The sequence below is a fragment of the Oncorhynchus tshawytscha genome, linkage group LG27 (genome assembly GCF_018296145.1).
Source record: "Oncorhynchus tshawytscha isolate Ot180627B linkage group LG27, Otsh_v2.0, whole genome shotgun sequence".
In the NCBI taxonomy this organism is placed as follows: Eukaryota; Metazoa; Chordata; class Actinopteri; order Salmoniformes; family Salmonidae; genus Oncorhynchus; species Oncorhynchus tshawytscha.
The window spans coordinates 1,551,065-1,569,488 of NC_056455.1; the positions used below are offsets into that span (position 1 = coordinate 1,551,065).

General features: G+C 46.2%; 1 protein-coding gene across 8 annotated transcripts in view; it reads left to right on the plus strand.

Moving 5' to 3' along the window:
• Positions 1–18,424, plus strand: part of LOC112261316 (putative sodium-coupled neutral amino acid transporter 10) — a 42,075-nt gene that overhangs the window by 18,636 nt on the left and 5,015 nt on the right. For 6 of the 8 annotated variants that reach the window (XM_042307588.1, XM_042307587.1, XM_042307591.1 and 3 more), the window contains 6 exons: positions 1,829–1,935; positions 6,765–6,924; positions 9,693–9,896; positions 10,120–10,530; positions 10,639–10,740; positions 13,025–13,045. In XM_042307588.1, coding sequence (XP_042163522.1) covers positions 1,829–1,935; positions 6,765–6,924; positions 9,693–9,896; positions 10,120–10,530; positions 10,639–10,740; positions 13,025–13,045 — 1,005 coding nt within the window. The remainder of the gene's footprint in view (positions 1–1,828; positions 1,936–6,764; positions 6,925–9,692; positions 9,897–10,119; positions 10,531–10,638; positions 10,741–13,024; positions 13,046–18,424) is intronic. The other 2 variants (XM_042307589.1, XM_042307590.1) reach the window with 2 other exon arrangements.

An 18,424-nucleotide genomic window follows, 5' to 3' on the forward strand; every position in this document is an offset into this window, starting at 1 on the left:
TATAGAGCTATTATTCTCTCTTCTCAGACACCCAGACACACACACCCTCTCTGGCTCATAGCCCCCCCACAAAACACAAACACCCTCTCTGGCTCATAGCCCCCCACAAAACACACACACCCTCTATGGCTCATAGCCCCCCCCACAAAACACACACACCCTCTCTGGCTGGCTCATAGCCCCCCCACAAAACACACACACCCTCTCAGGCTCATAGCCCCCCACAAAACACACACACCCTCTCAGGCTCATAGCCCCCCCCAAAACACACACACATCCTCTCTGGCTCATAGCCCCCCCCACAAACACACACCCTCTCTGGCTCATAGGCCCCCCACAAAACACACACACCCTCTCTGGCTCATAGCCCCCCACAAAACACACACACACTCTCTGGCTCATAGCCCCCCACAAAACACACACACCCTCTCTGGCTCATAGCCTCCCTGGCTCCCCCCACAAAACACACACACCCTCTCTGGCTCATAGCCCCCCCCACAAAACACACACACCCTCTCTGGCTCATAGCCCCCCCACAAAACACACACACCCTCTCTGGCTCATAGCCCCCCCAAAACACACACACCCTCTCTGGCTCATAGCCCCCAAAACACACACACAAACACACACCCTCTCTGGCTCATAGGCCCCCCACAAAACACACACACCCTCTCTGGCTCATAGCCCCCCACAAAACACACACACCCTCTCTGGCTCAAAACACACCCTAGCCCCCCCCCAAAACACACACACCCTCTCTGGCTCATAGCCTCCCCCCACCCTCTCTGGCTCAAACACACACACCCCTCTCTGGCTCATAGCCCCCCCAAAACACACACACAAAACACACACACCCTCTCTGGCTCATAGCCCCCCCACAAAACACACACACCCTCTCTGGCTCACAGCCCCCCCCACACAAAACACACACACCCTCTCTGGCTCATAGCCCCCCCCCACAAAAACACACACACACCCTCTCTGGCTCATGGCTCATAGCCCCCCACCCCCACAAAACACACACAAACCGCACGCACACTTGTTCTTTAGAGGTCTCAGCGTATGTGTGTGTGTGTGTTTTATTCATCTTATGTGGTACCTAATCAGGCTAACAGAGTGATGGGGGGACTCAGAGGGGAAACGGACACTAAATCTGAGGCACATAATATGGCCTGGGTTCCCAGGAGGAGAGATTGGTACTGGCTTGAAACACAGGGTCTGAGAGTGAAGCTTGTGCTAGATTAGATTAAGGGGGGTAGGTTTCTGCTTCATTTGGTACAGGGCCAGATGGGTTGGAACGGGGCCATGGGTCAGATGGGTTGGAACGGGGCCATGGGTCAGATGGGTTGGAACGGGGCCATGGGCCAGATGGGTTGGAACGGGGCCATGGGCCAGATGGGTTGGAACGGGGCCATGGGCCAGATGGGTTGGAACGGGGCCATGGGCCAGATGGGTTGGAACGGGGCCATGGGCCAGATGGGTTGGAACGGGGCCATGGGCCAGATGGGTTGGAACGGGGCCATGGGCCAGATGGGTTGGAACGGGGCCATGGGCCAGATGGGTTGGAACGGGGCCATGGGCCAGATGGGTTGGAACGGGGCCATGGGGATTCTGACTTCTGATTGAATAGTAATGCCTAGCCATTGTCTGTCTGGAAAAAGTTGAGGAGGTGCAGGAAGACATGGAGAGAATGAGGAGCGTGGAAGAGTAGAATGAGGATTGTTACCTGGCTGACACGTAGACTCATGTGGTACACTGACAGGATGTGGCTTTAGCCATGCAAGTGGATTGTGTGACTTAATGTTTGTCTATGCTACTCCCTCTGTAGTGGAGACCATCCTGGGTCTGACTGGAGCCACCATGGGTTCCCTCATCTGCTTCATCTGCCCTGCCCTCATCTACAGAAAGATCCAGAAGAATGGACTCACCGCACAGGTACCACACACACACACACACACACACACACACACACACACACACACAGTTGAAGTCAGAAGTTTACTTACACCTTAGCCAAATACATTTAAACTCAGTTTTTCACAATTCCTGACATTTAATCGTAGTAAAAATTCCCTGTCTTTGGTTCAGTTAGGATCACCACTTTATTTTAAGAATGTGAGATATCAGAATAACAGTAGAGGAAATGATTTCTTTCAGTTTTTATTTCTTTCATCACATTCCCAGTGGGTCATAAGTTTCCATACACTTAATTAGTATTTGGTAGCATTGCCTTTACATTTTTCACTTGGGTCAAACGTTTCAGGTAGCCTTCCACAAGCTTCCCAAAATAAGTTGGGTGAATTTTGGCCCATTCCTCCTGACAGAGCTGGTGTAACTGAGTCAGGTTTGTAGGCCTCCTTGCTCACAAACACTTTTTCAGTTCTGCCCACAAATTTTCTATGGATTGAGGTCAGGGCTTTGTGATGGCCACTCTAATACCTTGACTTTGTTGTCCTTAAGCCATTTTGCCACAACTTTGGAAGTATGCTTGGGGTCATTGTCCATTTGGGGAAGACCCATTTGCGACCAAGCTTTAACTTCCTGACTCATGTCTTGAGATGTTGATTCAATATATCCACGTAATTTTCCTCCCTCATGATGCCATTTATTTTGTGAAGCACACCAGTCCCTCCTGCAGCAAAGCACCCCCACAACATGATGCTGCCACCCCAGTGCTTCACGGTTGGGAGGATGTTCTTCGACTTGCAAGCCTCCCTTTTTTCTCCAAATTGTGATTATGGTCAAACAGTTTTATTTTTGTTTCGTCAGAGAAGAGGACATTTCTTCAAAAAGTATGATCTTTGTCCTCATGTGCAGTTGCAAACCGTAGTCTGGCTTTCTTATGGCAGTTTTGGAGCAGTGGCTTCTTCATTGCTGAGCGGCCTTTCAGGTTATGTCAATATAGGACTCGTATTACTGTGGATATAGATACTTTTATACCTGTTTCCGCCAGCATCTTCACAAGGTCCTTTGCTGCTGTTCTGGGATTGATTTGCACTTTTCGCACCAAAGTATGTTCATCTCTAGGAGACAGAACACATCTCCTTCCTGAGCGGTATGATGGCTGCGTGGTCCCATGGTGTTTATACTTGCGTACTATTGTTTGTACAGATGAACGTGGTACCTTCAGGCGTTTGGAAATTGCTCCCAAGGATGAACCAGACTTGCGGAGGTCTACAATTTTTTTTCTGAGGTCTTGGCTGATTTATTTTGATTTTCCCATGATGTCAAGCAAAGAGGCACTGAGTTTGAAGGTAGGCCTTGAAATACATCCACAGGTACACCTCCCATTGACTCAAATTATGTCAATTAGCCTTCTGGAATTTTCCAAGCTGTTTAAAGGCACAGTCAACTTAGTGTATGTAAACTTCTGACCCACTGGAATTGTGATACAGTGAATTATAAGTGAAATAATATGTCTGTACACAATTGTTGGAAAAATTATTTTTGTCATGCACAAAGTAGATGTCCTAACCGACTTGCCAAACTATAGTTTGTTTACAATACATTTTTGGAGTGGTTGAAAAAAAGAGTTTTCATGACTCCAACCTAAGTGTATGTAAACTTCCGACTTCAACTGTACATACATACATACATACATACATACATACATACATACATACATACATACATACATACATACATACATACATACATACAGTGGGGCAAAAAAGTATTTAGTCAGCCACCAATTGTGCAAGTTCTCCCACTTAAAAAGATGAGAGGCCTGTAATTTTCATCATAGGTACACTTCAACTATGACAGACAAAATGAGAAAAGAAAATCCAGAAAATCACATTGTAGGATTTTTAATGAATTTATTTGCAAATTATGGTGGAAAATAAGTATTTAGTCACCTACAAACAAGCAAGATTTCTGGCTCTCACAGACTTGTAACTTCTTCTTTATGAGGCTCCTCTGTCCTCCACTCGTTACCTGTATTAATGGCACCTGTTTGAACTTGTTATCAGTATAAAAGACACCTGTCCACAACCTTAAACAGTCACACTCCAAACTCTACTATGGCCAAGACCAAAGAGCTGTCAAAGGACACCAGAAACAAAATTGTAGACCTGCACCAGGCTGGGAAGACTGAATCTGCAATAGGTAAGCAGCTTGGTTTGAAGAAATCAACTGTGGGAGTAATTATTAGGAAATGGAAGACATACAAGACCACTGATAATCTCCCTCGATCTGGGGCTCCACGCAAGATCTCACCCCGTGGGGTCAAAATGATCACAAGAACAGTGAGCAAAAATCCCAGAACCACACGGGGGGACCTAGTAAATGACATGCAGAGAGCTGGGACCAAAGTAACAAAGCCTACCATCAGTAACACACTACGCCGCCAGGGACTCAAATCCTGCAGTGCCAGACGTGTCCCCCTGCTTAAGCCAGTACATGTCCAGGCCCGTCTGAAGTTTGCTAGAGAGCATTTGGATGAACCAGAAGAAGATTGGGAGAATGTCATATGGTCAGATGAAACCAAAATAGAACATTTTGGTAAAAACTCAACTTGTCGTGTTTGGAGGACAAAGAATGCTGAGTTGCATCCAAAGAACACCATACCTACTGTGACGCGTAAGAAGCATTTCAAGGCCCTGGAGTGGCCTAGCCAGTTACCAGATCTCAACCCCATAGAAAATCTTTGGAGGGAGTTCAAAGTCTGTGTTGCCCAGCAACAGCCCCAAAACATCACTGCTCTAGAGGAGATCTGCATGGAGGAATGGGCCAAAATACCAGCAACAGTGTGTGAAAACCTTGTGAAGAATTACAGAAAACGTTTGACCTCTGTCATTGCCAACAAAGGGTATATAACAAATTATTGAGAAACTTTTGCTATTTACCAAATACTTATTTTCCACCATAATTTGCAAATAAATTCATTAAAAATCCTACAATGTGATTTTCAGGATTTATTTTCTCATTTTCTCATTTTGTCTGTCATAGTTGAAATGATAAATTACAGGCCTCTCTCATATTTTTAAGTGGGAGAACTTGCACAAATTGGTGGCTGACTAAATACTTTTTTGCCCCACTGTACGTGCATGCATGCGCACATACATACAGTGCTTGCGAAAGTATTCGGCCCCCTTGAACTTTGCGACCTTTTGCCACATTTCAGGCTTCAAACATAAAGATATAAAACTGTATTTTTTTGTGAAGAATCAACAACAAGTGGGACACAATCATGAAGTGGAACGATATTTATTGGATATTTCAAACTTTTTTAACAAATCAAAAACTGAAAAATTGGTTGTGCAAAATTATTCAGCCCCTTTACTTTCAGTGCAGCAAACTCTCTCCAGAAGTTCAGTGAGGATCTCTGAATGATCCAATGTTGACCTAAATGACTAATGATGATAAATACAATCCACCTGTGTGTAAACAAGTCTCCGTATAAATGCACCTGCACTGTGATAAGTCTCAGAGGTCCGTTAAAAGCGCAGAGAGCATCATGAAGAACAAGGAACACACCAGGCAGGTCCGAGATACTGTTGTGAAGAAGTTTAAAGCTGGATTTGGATACAAAAAGATTTCCCAAGCTTTAAACATCCCAAGGAGCACTGTGCAAGCGATAATATTGAAATCGAAGGAGTATCAGACCACTGCAAATCTACCAAGACCTGGCCGTCCCTCTAAACTTTCAGCTCATACAAGGAGAAGACTGATCAGAGATGCAGCCAAGAGGCCCATGATCACTCTGGATGAACTGCAGAGATCTACAGCTGAGGTGGGAGACAATCAGTCGTATATTGCACAAATCTGGCCTTTATGGAAGAGTGGCAAGAAGAAAGCCATTTCTTAAAGATATCCATAAAAAGTGTCATTTAAAGTTTGCCACAAGCCACCTGGGAGACACACCAAACATGTGGAAGAAGGTGCTCTGGTCAGATGAAACCAAAATTGAACTTTTTGGCAACAATGCAAAACGTTATGTTTGGCGTAAAAGCAACACAGCTCATCACTCTGAACACACCATCCCCACTGTCAAACATGGTGGTGGCAGCATCATGGTTTGGGCCTGCTTTTCTTCAGCAGGGACAGGGAAGATGGTTAAAATTGATGGGAAGATGGATGGAGCCAAATACAGGACCATTCTGGAAGAAAACCTGATGGAGTCTGCAAAGACCTGAGACTGGGATGGAGATTTGTCTTCCAACAAGATAATGATCCAAAACATAAAGCAAAATCTCCAATGGAATGGTTAAAAAATAAACATATCCAGGTGTTAGAATGGCCAAGTCAAAGTCCAGACCTGAATCCAATCGAGAATCTGTGGAAAGAACTGAAAACTGCTGTTCACAAATGCTCTCCATCCAACCTCACTGAGCTCGAGCTGTTTTGCAAGGAGGAATGGGAAAAAATTTCAGTCTCTCGATGTGCAAAACTGATAGAGACATACCCCAAGCGATTTAGAGCTGTAATCGCAGCAAAAGGTGGCGCTACAAAGTATTAACTTAAGGGGGCTGAATAATTTTGCACGCCCAATTTTTCAGTTTTTGATTTGTTAAAAAAGTTTGAAATATCCAATAAATGTCATTCCACTTCATGATTGTGTCCCACTTGTTGTTGATTCTTCACAAAAAAATACAGTTTTATATCTTTATGTTTAAAGCCTGAAATGTGGCAAAAGGTCGCAAAGTTCAAGGGGGCCCGAATACTTTCGCAAGGCACTGTGCATACATGCATGCATACATACATACATGCATTATCTCGACTAATCTCATCACTGACCAACATCTCTCTCTCTCTCTATATAGTTGGTGTTGTGGGTTGGCTTAGGCATCTTGCTGGTCAGCACCTTCACCACGGTGTCAATCTCAGCCAGTGACTTCACCCCCAAGCATGCCCCTCCTCCCCCTGCAGCTGACAAGAGTGCCATCTTGAGAGTCCTTCCTGACATGGCTGATTTACTGAACGGTATGGACCATATTACAATGTTCCTTCCATGAGTCAGCTATTCTATTCAGTTCTATTCAGTTCTAAGTCCTAGATGCTCCGAACTCCAAAGATCACATTTTGATGTCAGTTTTGGTGAGAGTAGAGAGACCAAGAGCCAAAAGGTCAAAGCAATCTTAAAACAAAGAAAGATGGAACTGCAGATAAATGGATGTCATGAGAATTTTTATCCCAATGTTCTAACTGAACTATTTTATAACTTTGACCAATTCCCAGAGGTTTGTAAGACCCTGGTTAATGAAGAATTAGACTAAGTCCCCAGTCTGCAATAGATCCATCCTTTATTCAGAGAGTAATCTGAAAATCATACAATGCACATAGCCTTTTATACCTCACACACACAGACAAGAACTCACATCAATAGAAACTCCATCTCTCTTTAGGTGGGCTGTATTTTTCCAAAGTTAACATACATTGTTTATCACCCTTCTGCAACATGGTTCATCTTTATCACAAGTCGACAGTTCAGTTGTCCTTGAATGTCTACCCAGCTCAAATTGCAAAATAGTAACACAATGGCCTAGTCACACACATTGTTGAATTATGACTCCAACACATTATTATAGCCTTATAATTCTAATACATTTCACACAGTTATACCGTTTCAGGGTGGAATACTTTAGTCATTACCTTAAACATATAAATTCCTTTATCAATGCGGGAATATATTGAATGTTTGACTGACAGACAGCTAGACAGATGGGGTAGAGGATAAGAGGAGCAACCTTTGACATTGATGGATCCAGAGTGATGCTCTTCAAACTCCGGTGGTTTCTCCCCCCCCATCTCGCTCTCCCCCTCTCCTACTTCATTTTCTCTCTCCTCTTGCCTCTCTCCTTCTCTTTCCCCCTCTCCTGGGCAGCTGAAATGCCTGCTATCTCTTTCCTGTAACGGGATAAGATGGAGGGAGATGATTCAGAGGAACAGACAGAGGAAATGAGGGGAGAGATGAGTGAGACAGGAGGGCCGGGGTTTGGGGTGGTTAGGTGTTTGGGTAAGAGAAGAGGGGGGGGGGTCATAAAAATGAGAGAGCGTTACACACACTGGAGCAAGGACAGTTCACACAGCCTCATCCTTCCTTCCATTCTCTTCTTTCCATCTCTATCACTGTCTTTCTTTCTTTATCTCTCTCTCCCTCTGACTGATACAGTCATCCCCTTCCTTCCACACCTGTTTCCTGTTTATTGCAGATGAATGATAATGGAAGCATGGGTCTCCCTAGCTCTCTCTCTCTCCCTAGTTCTCTGTCTCTCTCTCCCTAGCTCTCTGTCTCTCTCTCCCTAGTTCTCTGTCTCTCTCTCCCTAGCTCTCTGTCTCTCTCTCCCTAGCTCTCTGTCTCTCTCTCCCTAGCTCTCTGTCTCTCTCTCCCTAGCTCTCTGTCTCTCTCTCCCTAGCTCTCTGTCTCTCTCTCCCTAGCTCTGTCTCTCTCTCCCTAGCTCTGTCTCTCTCTCCCTAGCTCTCTGTCTCTTTCTCCCTAGCTCTCTGTCTCTCTCTCCCTAGCTCTCTGTCTCTCTCTCCCTAGCTCTGTCTCTCTCTCCCTAGCTCTCTGTCTCTCTCTCCCTAGCTCTCTGTCTCTCTCTCCCTAGCTCTGTCTCTCTCTCCCTAGCTCTGTCTCTCTCTCCCTAGCTCTCTGTCTCTTTCTCCCTAGCTCTCTGTCTCTCTCTCTCCCTAGCTCTCTGTCTCTCTCTCCCTAGCTCTCTGTCTCTCTCTCCCTAGCTCTCTGTCTCTCTCTCCCTAGCTCTCTGTCTCTCTCTCCCCTAGCTCTCTGTCTCTCTCTCCCTAGCTCTCTGTCTCTCTCTCCCCTAGCTCTCTGTCTCTCCCTCTCTCCTCTCTCTCCCTAGCTCTCTGTCTCTCTCTCCCTAGCTCTCTGTCTCTCTCTCCCTAGCTCTCTGTCTCTCTCTCCCTAGCTCTCTGTCTCTCTCTCCCTAGCTCTCTGTCTCTCTCTCCCTAGCTCTCTGTCTCTCTCTCCCTAGCTCTCTGTCTCTCTCTCCCTAGCTCTCTGTCTCGCTCCCTAGCTCTCTGTCCCGCTCTCTGTGTCGCTCGCTCACTGTGTCGCTCGCTCACTGTGTCGCTCGCTCACTGTGTCGCTCGCTCACTGTGTCGCTCGCTCACTGTGTCGCTCGCTCACTGTGTCGCTCGCTCACTGTGTCGCTCGCTCACTGTGTCGCTCGCTCACTGTGTCGCTCGCTCACTGTGTCGCTCGCTCACTGTGTCGCTCGCTCACTGTGTCGCTCGCTCACTGTCTTGGGAAGTGGGAGGAGCTGAGGTGCTGGAGAAGCCTGACCCAGGGGCGGGGAAGAAACAGGAAGTCCCACCCCTAAAGCAAGTGGAGAAACTTGCCCCAGTGAAAATGGTGCTTGTTGGGAAGGATGTGGTGGCTGAGCAGGCGCTGGTTGATGCGGCCAAAGCCCCAGAGGCTGCTGTCTCGCTCGCTCTCTGTCTCGCTCGCTCTCTGTCTCGCTCGCTCTCTGTCTCGCTCGCTCTCTGCCTCGCTCGCTCTCTCTCTGTCTCGCTCGCTCTCTGTCTCGCTCGCTCTCTGTCTCGCTCGCTCTCTGTCTCGCTCGCTCTCTGCCTCGCTCGCTCTCTGCCTCGCTCTCTGTCTTCTCTGTCCCCTTCTCATTCTCTTAGGTTGTATTGTAGGTCCATATTAGTGTTGCATCTCTTTATAGCTTAGATTTCTGCTGCCATCTAGTGGCTCTTACACATACAAACAAATTGTTCCTTCCCAGCAGTAGAGAAGCCGGTGGTAGCAAAACAGCCTGAGGTGAAGCCTGTGTTGGTGGAGAGGCATAAGGCCCCTGCTGCTTTAGAGCCAGTCGATCCAGTAGAGAGACAGCAGGAACAGGCTGAGCCCCCCCAGATCAAAGGACCTGAACAAGGAATTCCAGACAGGAAGGAGGAGGAGGAAGTGCAGCTGGACCGCCCTGATGCAGGTACAGAACCAGGGGGAACCCTTTAGAACCAGGGGGAACGCTATAGAACCAGGGGGAACGCTATAGAACCAGGTGGAACCCTATAGAACCAGTGGGAATCCACTAGACTAGAACATAGAAGAAAAGCAATAATCTATTAGTGATGGGTTGTTTGTCAGAATACTATTTACAGCAACACCTGAAACTCCATGTGTTATAGCTGTGTGTATTCCCCCTCCTCCAGGTGTGGCGGTACCTGACGGGGAGGCCCATCGGCACGAGCCGCCCATCCCCCATGATGAGGTCCAGATAGAGAAGAGGAAGAATGACGCAGAGCTGGAGGAGGAGAACCAACCTGCAGCGGGAGGAGAAGAGTCTGAGGGTCAGGGAGTGGCGGACCAGGAAGAGGTGAAGAATAAAGAGGGAGGAGAGGAGGAGGAGAAACTTCCTTTGTTGGTGAAAAAGGTGGAAGTGGGAGGAGCCGAGGTGCAGTCCAATGCGGTGCTGGAGAAGCCTGACCCGGGGGCGAGGAAGAAACAGGAAGTCCCAACCCTAAAGCAATTGGAGAAAATTGCCCCAATGCTTGTTGGGAAGGATGTGGTGGCTGAGCAGGCGCTGGTTGATGCGGCCAAAGCCCCAGAGGTTGCTGGGAAACGTGAGTATGACTGGTCTTTATCCAGAACATTCAATCATCTCAGATGCTCTCTGTGATTTGATTGGCTGTAGATGTGTTGGACACCTGGCCTTTGACCATGTGGTTTAGGTGAGCCGGCGGCCCCAGTTGCTGAAGCAGTGGTTCCCGTGGCAGCAGAGGGGGCTGCTGTTCCAGAGGTTAAGGAGAGAGGAGTGGAGGACAAGATGGATGGTAAGTGGAGGAGTGGAAATTGCACTAAGGATAAGCAAGATTAAAGAAAAATAAGAGTAGGATTGAAGTACAGAACAAGCACCAGGGTTCACAGACAAGACAGACCAGACCAGGGTAGACAGACAGACCAGACCAGGGTAGACAGACAGACCAGACCAGGGTAGACAGACAGACCAGACCAGGGTAGACAGACAGACCAGACCAGGGTAGACAGACAGACCAGACCAGGGTAGACAGACAGACCAGACCAGGGTAGACTGACAGACCAGACCAGGGTAGACTGACAGACCAGACCAGGGTAGACTGACAGACCAGACCAGGGTAGACTGACAGACCAGACCAGGGTAGACTGACAGACCAGACCAGACCAGGGTAGACTGACAGACCAGACCAGACCAGGGTAGACTGACAGACCAGACCAGACCAGGGTAGACTGACCAGACCAGACCAGGGTAGACTGACAGACCAGACCAGGGTAGACTGACAGACCAGACCAGACCAGGGTAGACTGACAGACCAGACCAGACCAGGGTAGACTGACAGACCAGACCAGACCAGGGTAGACTGACAGACCAGACCAGACCAGGGTAGACTGACAGACCAGGGTAGACTGACAGACCAGACCAGACCAGGGTAGACTGACAGACCAGACCAGGGTAGACTGACAGACCAGACCAGGGTAGACTGACAGACCAGACCAGACCAGGGTAGACTGACAGACCAGACCAGACCAGGGTAGACTGACAGACCAGACCAGGGTAGACTGACAGACCAGACCAGACCAGGGTAGACTGACAGACCAGACCAGACCAGGGTAGACTGACAGACCAGACCAGACCAGGGTAGACTGACAGACCAGACCAGACCAGACCAGGGTAGACTGACAGACCAGGGTAGACTGAGACCAGACCAGACCAGACCAGGGTAGACTGACAGACCAGACCAGACCAGGGTAGACTGACAGACCAGACCAGGGTAGACTGACAGACCAGACCAGACCAGGGTAGACTGACAGACCAGACCAGACCAGGGTAGACTGACAGACCAGACCAGACCAGGGTAGACTGACAGACCAGACCAGACCAGGGTAGACTGACAGACCAGACCAGACCAGGGTAGACTGACAGACCAGACCAGACCAGGGTAGACTGACAGACCAGACCAGACCAGACCAGGGTAGACTGACAGACCAGACCAGACCAGACCAGGTAGACTGACAGACCAGACCAGGGTAGACTGACAGACCAGGGTAGACTGACAGACCAGGGTAGGCTGACAGACCAGGGTAGACAGACCAGGGCAGACTGACAGACCAGGGCAGACTGACAGACCAGGGCAGGGCAGACTGACAGACCAGGGCAGACTGACAGACCAGGGCAGGGCAGACTGACAGACCAGACCAGGGTAGACTGACAGACCAGACCAGACCAGGGTAGACTGACAGACCAGACCAGACCAGGGTAGACTGACAGACCAGACCAGACCAGGGTAGACTGACAGACCAGACCAGACCAGGGTAGACTGACAGACCAGACCAGGGTAGACTGACAGACCAGACCAGACCAGGGTAGACTGACAGACCAGACCAGACCAGGGTACTGACAGACCAGACCAGACCAGGGTAGACTGACAGACCAGACCAGACCAGGGTAGACTGACAGACCAGACCAGACCAGGGTAGACTGACAGACCAGACCAGACCAGGGTAGACTGACAGACCAGACCAGACCAGGGTAGACTGACAGACCAGACCAGACCAGGGTAGACTGACAGACCAGACCAGACCAGGGTAGACTGACATACCAGACCAGGGCAGGGTAGACTGACAGACCAGACCAGGGCAGGGTAGACTGACAGACCAGACCAGGGCAGACTGACAGACCAGGGCAGACCAGGGCAGGGCAGACTGACAGACCAGGGACCAGGGCAGGGCAGACTGACAGACCAGGGCAGGGCAGACTGACAGACCAGACCAGGGCAGGGCAGACTGACAGACCAGACCAGGGCAGGGCAGACTGACAGACCAGACCAGGGCAGACTGACAGACCAGACCAGGGCAGACTGACAGACCAGACCAGGGCAGGGCAGACTGACAGACCAGACCAGGGCAGGGCAGACTGACAGACCAGACCAGGGCAGGGCAGACCAGGGCAGACAGACCGGAGCAGACAGACAGACAGACTTGGGTTGATTCACTCAGGATACTCCACATCAGGTTTTTGGTTTCTCTCCTCTAACTCTTGTCTCTCTCCTTTCTTTTCCTGTATACTGGCTCCTGTCACAGTGATAAAAAAGCTGGTTGCAGGTATGAACTCATCCCTCGCCTTCTGTCGCTCTGTCGTTCTCTCTACTTGTTATGGAAGGTTTGGGAATCACTTCCTTTTAGGTGGTTGTAGAACTTAACGGCTCTTTTCTGAATTTTGTAAGTTAGCTGGTATCAGCCTAAATCTGCTCTGCATGTATTTGGTGTTTTACATTGTACACACAGGATATTTTTGCAGATTTTTGCATTCAGAGTCTAAATTTGGTGTTTGTTCCATTTTGTGAATTCTTGGTTGGTGAGCGGATCCCAGACCTCACAACCATAAAGGGCAATGGGTTCTATAACTGATTCAAGTATTTTTAGCCAGGTCCTAATTGGTTTGTCAAATGTTATTATGTTCCTTTTGATGGCGTAGAAGGCCCTTCTTGCCTTGTCTCTCAGATCGTTCACAGCTCTGTGGAAGTTACCTGTGGCGCTGATGTTCAGGCCGAGGTATGTATAGTTTGTTGTGTGCTCTAGGGCAGGTATTCCCAAACTGGGGTACTACGTGCAATGCCGTCGGGGGTACCCCAAATAAAAATGTGATTCACATGTATTTTTTAAATAACATTTATATTTCAAAATGGGGCTATACATTTGGCTGAGTTTTTTTTCTCTCGCCTGAGTAGCTTCGTTTCACTGCCAAAAATAAAATGAAACCATCTAGTGTTCAGTGAAATAACAACACAATGTCAAATACAGGTAGCCTAGTCAAATAATTAACATCCAATCGCATTAACCGTTACTCTCTCTTGGGAATTCCATTAACGGTCCGAATGTAGCCAAACGTAGCTGCTGCTCTTTCCGTTTGCTCGACAATTGATAATGTGTCCATAGAGACACATACCAGCTTTACTGGTAGTACTGCTACTACTACTAGGACATCATACTGCTACTACCAGCAGTACTTCACCTGTCGACGACACAAGTTGTTCTGCTTCCACGAGCACATCCAATGCTAGCATCAGTAATTCTACATTTGTTGTTAGCCCAGCTAGCATGGATACTGAGGGTTGTGAATCTGATGCAGCCAAAGAGCTATTGCCCCCTTACCCGGGAAGCACTGAACAACAGACAGGGACGTTGGACCATCGAAGAGGCACAAATATGATGAGATCTACATTGATTTGGGGTTCACTTATATTGGGAGTAGTGCCTTTCCTCAGCCACAGTGTGTTATATGTGCAAAGTACAATCTCACAACTCAATGAAACTTTCACTGTTGCGCAGACATTTAGAAACAAAACATGCCAATTTGAAAAATAAGCCACCGGAGTTATTTGAGCGAGAATTAAGACGACTTTTGAGAAGTAAGACGTGTAAAAGCAAGAGATACCATTAATAAGAAGGGGCTAGATGTGTCTAATATGGTGAGCTACCGAGTGGCTAGGACAGACAAGCCCCATACTATTGTGGAGGACTTAATTCTTCCTGCTGCCGCGGATATGGCTGGGACAATGCTGGGGGAAAAGGCCCAAAAAACCTATACAGACAATGCCTTCATCAAACAACACTGTTTCATGACGTATCAGTGACATGGCAGGAGATGTTTTGAAACAATGTCGCAAAAGCCATGACAGGGAGACATAGTGGAGTGGTAACGCACGTGCAAGCAGTTGCTCCCTATGCCACTTGGGTACACTGCAGCATCCACCGAGAGGCTCTTGCTGCCATAGGAATGCCTGACCGTTTGAAAGACGTTTTGGACACTACAGTGAAAATGGTTAACTTTGTTAACGCAAGACCCCTGAACTCTCATGTATTTTCTGCACTATGTAATGATATGGGCAATGACCGTGTAACGCTTAAACAACAAATAGAAGTGTGCTGGTTATCAAGGAGCAAAGTATTGACAAGTTTATTTTAAATGGAGAGACAAGCGTAAAGTTTTATTGACAATAATTTTTACTTGTCTGACTGCTTGCATGATGATGAGTTTTTCACACGACTGGGTGTTTTTTTTTTCTTACCTGAATGATCTGAATCAAGGATTTAAAGGGACTCTCCGCAACTATAATCAGTGTGCGGGACAACATTGAGGCTATGATTAAGAAGTTGGAGCTCCTTTCTGTCTGCATTAACAAGGTCAACACACAGGTCTTTCCATTGTATCATATTTTGTGTGCAAATGAACTCAAGCTTACGGACAATGTCACATTTGATATAGCGAACCACCTGAGTGAGTTGGTTGCGTAATTACGCAGGTACTTTCCCGAAACAGATGACACCAACAACTAGATTTGTTAGCCCTTTCATGCCCTGCCTCCAGTCCACTTACTTATATCTGAAGAAGAGAGCCTCATCAAAATTGCAACAAGCGGTTCTGTGAGAACTGATTTTAATCAGAAGCCACTGTCAGATTTCTGGATCGGGCTTCGCTCAGACTATCCTGCCTTGGCAAATCGCGCTGTTAAGGCACTGATGCCCTTTGCAACCATGTACCTACAGTTGAAGTCGGAAGTTTACATACACTTAAGTTGGAGTCATTAAAACTCTGTTTTCAACCACTCCACAAATTTCTTGTTAACAAACTATAGTTTTGGCAAGTCGGTTAGGATATCTACTTTGTGCATGGCACAAGTACTTTTCCCAACAATTGTTTACAGACAGACTATTTCACTTATAATTCACTTTATCACAATTCCAGTGGGTCAGAAGTTTACATACACTAAATTGACTGTGCCTTTTAAACAGCTTGGAAAATTCCAGAAAATTATGTCATGGCTTTAGAAGCTTCTGTTAAGCTAATTGACATCATTTGAGTCAATTGGAGGTGTACCTGTGGATGTATTTCAAGGCCTACCTTCAAACTTTCTGCCTCTTTGCTTGACATCATGGGAAAATCGAAAGAAATCAGCCAAGACTTCAGAAAAACAATTGTAGACCTCCACTATTCTAGTTCATCCTTAGGAGCAATTTCAAAACGCCTGTAGGTACCACGTTCATCTGTACAAACAATAGTACGCAAGTATAAACACCAAGGGACCACGCAGCTGTTATACCGCTCAGGAAGGAGACTCGTTCTGTCTCCTAGAGATGAACATACTTTGGTGCGAAAGTGCAAATCAATCCCAGAACAACAGCAAAGGACCTTGTGAAGATGCTGGAAGAAACAGGTACAAAAGTATCTATATCCACACAAAACGAGTCCTATATCGACATAACCTGAAAGGCCGCTCAGCAAACTCACCATAAAAAAAGCCAGACTACGGTTTGCAACTGCACATGGGGACAAAGATAATAGTTTTTGTAGAAATGTCCTCTGGTCTGATGAAACAAAAATATAACTGTTTGGCCATAATGATGTCTTTATGTTTGGAGGAAAAAGGGGGAGGCTTGCAAGCCGAAGAACACCATCCCAACCGTGAAGCACGGGGGTGGCAGCGTCATGTTGTGGGGGTGCTTTGCTGCAGCAGGGACTGGTGCACTAAACAAAATAGATGGCATCATGAGGTAGGAAAATGATGTGAATATTTTGAAGGAACATCTCAAGACATCAGTTAAACAAGTTAAAGCTTGGTCGCAAATGGGTCTTCCAAATGGACAATGACCCCAAGCATACTTCCAAAGTTGTGGCAAAATGGCTTAAGGACAACAAAGTCAAGGTATTGGAGTGGCCATCACAAAGCCCTGACCTCAATCCCATAGAACATTTGTGGGCAGAACTGAAAAAGCCTGTGCGGGCAAGGAGGCCTACAAACCTGACTCAGTTACACCAGCTCTGTCAGGAGGAATGTGCCAATATTCACCCAACATATTGTGGGACGCTTGTGGAAGGCTACCCAAAACATTTGACCCAAGTTAAACAATTTAAAGTTAATGCTACCATACTAATTGAGTGTATGTAAATGTATGACCCACTGGGAATGTGATGAAAGAAATAAAAGCTGAAATTAATCATTCTCTCTCCTATTATTCTGACATTTCTTTCACATTCTTAAAATGAAGTGGTGATATTAATTTTTACAACGATAAAATGTCAGGAATTGTGAAAACTGAGTTTAAATGTATTTGGGTAAGGTGTATGTAAACTTCCGACTTCAACTGTAAGTGAGAGTGGATTCTCTGCCATCACTAGTAGAGGTCAACCGACTATGATTTTCAACACCGATACCGATTATTGGAGGACCAAAAAAGCCTATACCGATTAATCGGCTGATTTTTAATGAAACATTTTAAAAGTTTTTATTTTATTATTTTTTTAAATGTATATTTGTGTATATATATTTGTAATAATGACAATTACAACAATACTGAATTAACACTTATTTTAACTTAATATAATGCATCAATAAAATCAATTTAGTCTCAAATAAATAAATAATGAAACATGTTCAATTTGGTTTAAATAATGGAAAAACCAAGTGTTGGAGAAGAAAGTAAAAGTGCAATATGTGCCATGTAAAAAAAGCTAACGTTTAAGTTCCTTGCTCAGAACATATGAAAGCTGGTGGTTCCTTTTAACATGAGTCTTTTAATATGCCCAGGTAAGAAGTTTTAGGTTTTAGTTATTATAGGACTTTTACTTTTATTATAGGATTTCTCTCTATACTATTTGTATTTCATATACCTTTGACTATTGGATGTTCTAATAGGTACTTTAATATTGGCAGCCTAATCTCGGGAGTTGATAGGCTTGAAGTCATAAACAGCGCAATGCTTGAAGCACAGCGAAGAGCTGCTGGCAAATGCAGGAAAATGCTGTTTGAATGAATGCTTACGAGCCTGCTGCTGCCTACCATCCCTCAGTCAGACTGCTCTATCAAATCATAGACTTACTTATAACAACACACAGATACGAGCCTTTGGTCATTAATATGGTCAAATCCGGAAACTGTCATTTCGAAAACAAAACGTTTATTCTTTCAGTGAAATACGGAACTGTTCCGTATTTTATCTAACGGGTGGCATCCAAGTCTAAATATTGCTGTTACATTGCACAACCTTCAATGTTATGTCATAATTATGTACAATTCTGGCAAATTAATTACGGTCTTTGTTAGTAAGAAATGGTCTTCACACAGTTCGCAACGAGCCAGGCGGCCCAAACTGCTGCATATACCCTGACTGCTTGCACAGAACGCAAGAGAAGTGACTCAATTTCCCTAGTTAGAAGAAATTCATGTTCGCAAGCAATATTAACTAAATATGCAGGTTTAAAAATATATACTTGTGTATTGATTTTAAGAAAGGCATTGATGTTTATGGTTAGGTACATTGGTACAACGACAGTGCTTTTTTCGTGAATGCGCTTGTTAAATCACCAGTTTGGCGAAGTAGCCTGTGATTCAATGATAAATTAACATGCACCGCATCGATTATATGAAACGCAGGACAAGCTAGATAAACTAGTAATATCATCAACCATGTGTAGTTAACCAG